The following is a 4,072-nucleotide window of genomic DNA, read 5'->3' as shown; positions in this document are numbered from 1 at the left end:
TTTTTTTCTTGAAACCAATAAATAAATATGGTTTTTAAATAAAAAAAATCAAAAGCTGATGTAATGTCATCTACAGTATAATGACTTGTGCTCTATTGATATTAAGAATAATAATAATTCGAGTTTTATGAATAATTTTCTATCAATAGTGATGTTTTGTGAAAAACTGAAAATATATAGTGAAAACTTAATGTCACGGTAAAGGAACGAATGTCAGAAGATGGTGCAGTTTGGCAATGGAGGCGCACACCAATAGGCAGCGCAGCAGGTGATCTTGTCGAGTTGAACAATCTGTTATCATCATTCAGGTTTGATCGCAGCCTCAAAGACGCATGGATGTGGTCCATGTCATCAGATGGCATGTTTAAGGTGAAGATACTTGCTTCTATAATTGATCAACATATTCTTCCTTCTAGTTCTTCGCAACAGAGCACTCTTAGCAATAGTCTCGTCCCTAAAAAAGTCAAGATCTTCGTGTGGCGAGCTTTGTTGAGGAGATTACCCGTAAGAACTGAATTAGATAAAAGAGGGATAGATCTCGATAGTGTTCTTTGCCAGGTATGTGACGATGTCGTGAAAACTGTTGATCACTCAACTATTTTTTTTAACCAAGCTTTAGAGATTTGGGGCCAAGTTTTTAAATGGTGGGATAAATGGAGCTTCTCTACTTTCAGTGTTCGTGAATTGTTCGAATTTAATGGTTCGAGTTCAATGTTGAGTTTTGGAAAGAAAGTGTGGCAAGCTATGTTATGGATAAGTGCATACCTCATTTGGAAGAACCGTAACAATAAGGTATTTCAAAGCAAATGTTGGAATAGTCCGGTAGCTCTCAACGAGATTCAAATCATTTCTTTTGAAAGGATTTCCAATATATGGATCGAGAGGGAAAAAGTTCGAGTGGCATTCATGGTTACACAATCCGAGTTCGTATCTCAGTTCCGGCTAAGAAGAGATGCAACCTTTGCATCTCCCTGTTCTTGTATTGTGTATTACAATTTCGTGTTAGTTAGCGATGTAGAGTAGTCGTGTTCTCTTTCGTTTCGTGTCCTTTCATTGGCCATGTATTAATCTTGTGTATCTCTTAGTTTGGTAAGATATTCTTACTTAAAAAAAATAATAAATAAATAAATAAATAAATTGTGAAAACTGAAAAGTGATTCTTAAACTAACTACTTTCTTTTTATCATACACCTTCAAAATATATTTTTTAGTCATTTTACCTTATGCAAGTAACGAGCCATGCTATAAAAGTATAAATAACGTTGTAGAAAGAATAAAATGGTCCAAAAAATTATTTTAATGGTGTATAAGAAAACGAGATGCGCAGGGATTACATTATATGAAAATTACTAGTAGAAAACTATATAGACATTTTCTGAGATGTCTTCGAGTATAGGCAACATAGGCGATCGTTGAGGGTCCAAAAATTTAAAAGGTTCCAAAATTTTGAATATGTAATATTGTTCTCAATATATTTAATTAAATCAAATAAAAAATGGTCAATTAAAGTTAAAATATCTTGTTTTTAATAGTTAAATACAATGTAAGTAAATAATTAGATAAATTGGAGTATTATTTTTTATGTGTATTAAAAAATATTAATGTATATATTAGCCCATTTTTATTTTCGTCTAAGACTTTTAAATTGTTTAAACGGTCCTAAACATTTTGTTATTTTAAACCCAAGCTTAAGGAATGTCTTGGATTAAAAAAAATCCATAACGTGATAACCACTAATAGGATCCCAAGACGGCTTTGACTTTATTCCCTCTTGAGATTATAATTATAATACGTATAATACGAAGTATATTAATATTGAATTATTATAAATTTAAGTATCATTTGTTTTTATCTCTAGATCATCTGGGAAAACGTAGGAAGTCTAAAATCTGATGAATATACAATTATGTGTTAATTATGATATGCTTATACATTGATCTTAGAACACATGTTATTAAAATCAATAATCTGATTGGTAGACTAGTTTCATTGTTATTACATACAAATATACTTTATCAATTTACTAGGTCTTACTTTATTACATTCTGCGTCTAAATCTTGTTATTCACAACAAAGGATACTATTTACAAATAACTATCATTACATCCTATTTTTGTTAATATTACACTTTGTTATCAATTTATTTTATTTAACATTTATAAAAATAGAGGATAATGTAACACCGTACTTTTTTTTATTCACAGTGAGACTTTAAAACACATCATATATATATATTATACTCGTATATGTTACTGCAAATACAAGTGTTACTTAATTACAGACCATATTACAAAATAATTTATACAAAACATCAGAGTTATCAAGAGTGTCAAACATCACTTCAATTCCTGTCACACCCATCCCAAAACATGTTGTACGTCACCTGCAGGAAAAGAATAGTGTGGGCAAATTAGCACAACGCTAAATGAATAGAAATATCTAAATAGTCATCACTATAAGCATCAAGCATAGCTTAAGTCGCTAGTCACTAATCACATAGTATCACAAGAGGACCGACGGCTTTGTACGGGCCATTAACTACTAGCTGATCGGGCTAGAGTTTACCGATTGTCCCTATTACTGAATCACTGGTATAGTCTTTCTGACGTGACACACTCGTCATTTGAACTATACCACCAATCAGTAATACTTGGACCCAACACACTTCCCTCAGAAGGAAGGGTTGACCTCTTCCGTCCGAAAGAACCAAGACTGTGACGACCCGGAAATTTTCGATCAAATTTAAACTTAATCTTTATATGATTTTGACACGATAAACAAAGTCTGTAATATTGAAATCTCAAAAAAACTTTGAACTGTGTTAATGTATTCATTTACCCTTCGACTGCTCTCGATGATTCACGAACGATAATTTGTAAATAAATGTGTGTGTATATATATATATATATATATATATATATATATATATATATATATATATATATATATATAAGTAATAACTAGAAATATTAAATAAAGTATTATATGAATTAATGATCTGAACTAATCTTCGAAATGTATAAATTTATAATAATCTATTTTAAATAATTATGTATTAATATTAATTTGTTATGGTAATATTATTATTTATTTATATCATATTTAACATTATTATTATTATTATCATTTTTATTTATTTATTTATATTTATTATTATTATGATTAATAATAACAATATTATTATTATTAATATATTTTGTAATCATTAATATTAAATTAAATAGGATATAAAATAAACAATTACGCGTACAAGTTTTGTTATCCATCACAATCAACTTTTCTTATTTTCTCCTGAGTTCTATTATGCTTGTGAGGAATTCGATTATATGTCACTAGATGACAACAAGCATACTGCTCCAATGTTGAATTACAATTCTCATTATCGATACATATTGATTATAGCTGCTGTTAATAGAAAATAAAACATAAAACGAAAACCATTTATCCTCTGTACTTAATCCATTTTTCCAAAAACCTCATCACCGCCGTACCACATATGCTCTTCTATTTAGACTACCACCAAGAACACCCGTCTATTACCTTCCATCACCTTCGATCTTCTATATATATTTGAGTAGCCGGAAAGTACCATGAACAAACCAACAATAGAACTATCCTCATTCTTCTTTTCTTTCTATTTTGCTCGTCTACTAATTCTGTTTCAGTTGTAACCCACTTGAATCATTAACCGTCACCATATCACCATTTCATCTTCATAACCATCTAAATCAACGAATGCCTACTGTTTTCTTGTCACTGAAACCATCTCCACAGACTACTGCTATGCTGCACATTTCTGCTTTTATTACAGCTCAAACTACCACATGTCACCAAAGCACACACCTGTACGATTTGCTGCCAAACCCGTTTCTGTTCTAATCTGTAAGATGAAATTTAATGTGAAAGATAGTGAAACTTCAATTATCTGCGAAAAGAGTGATGGTTTAAAGTTGCTATTGTGTTATTATAAATTAAGTGGACGACAAATTATAAACAATAGAACCCACTAACACCTTGTTTCTTTATCTATTTTGGAACCTTATACTTGTTTATGTATTGGGTCCTTATCATA

General features: G+C 30.4%; 1 protein-coding gene across 1 annotated transcript; it reads left to right on the top strand.

The window, feature by feature from the left end:
• The first annotated feature begins 210 nt into the window (after nucleotides 1–210).
• On the top strand, nucleotides 211–1,023 carry LOC139840887 (uncharacterized). Its single transcript, XM_071831129.1, has one exon. The coding sequence runs from the start codon at nucleotides 211–213 to the stop codon at nucleotides 1,021–1,023; it is 813 nt and encodes a 270-aa protein (XP_071687230.1).
• Nucleotides 1,024–4,072: the final 3,049 nt, after the last annotated feature.

The sequence above is a fragment of the Rutidosis leptorrhynchoides genome, chromosome 4, assembly GCF_046630445.1.
Source record: "Rutidosis leptorrhynchoides isolate AG116_Rl617_1_P2 chromosome 4, CSIRO_AGI_Rlap_v1, whole genome shotgun sequence".
NCBI classification, from domain to species: domain Eukaryota; kingdom Viridiplantae; phylum Streptophyta; class Magnoliopsida; order Asterales; family Asteraceae; genus Rutidosis; species Rutidosis leptorrhynchoides.
This window is presented reverse-complemented; position numbering and strand designations above follow the sequence as displayed.

What these genes read in the sequence shown, in the direction of transcription:
- LOC139840887 (XM_071831129.1), top strand. Translation starts at nt 211, where the DNA reads ATGTCAGAAGATGGTGCAGTTTGGCAATGGAGGCGCACACCAATAGGC.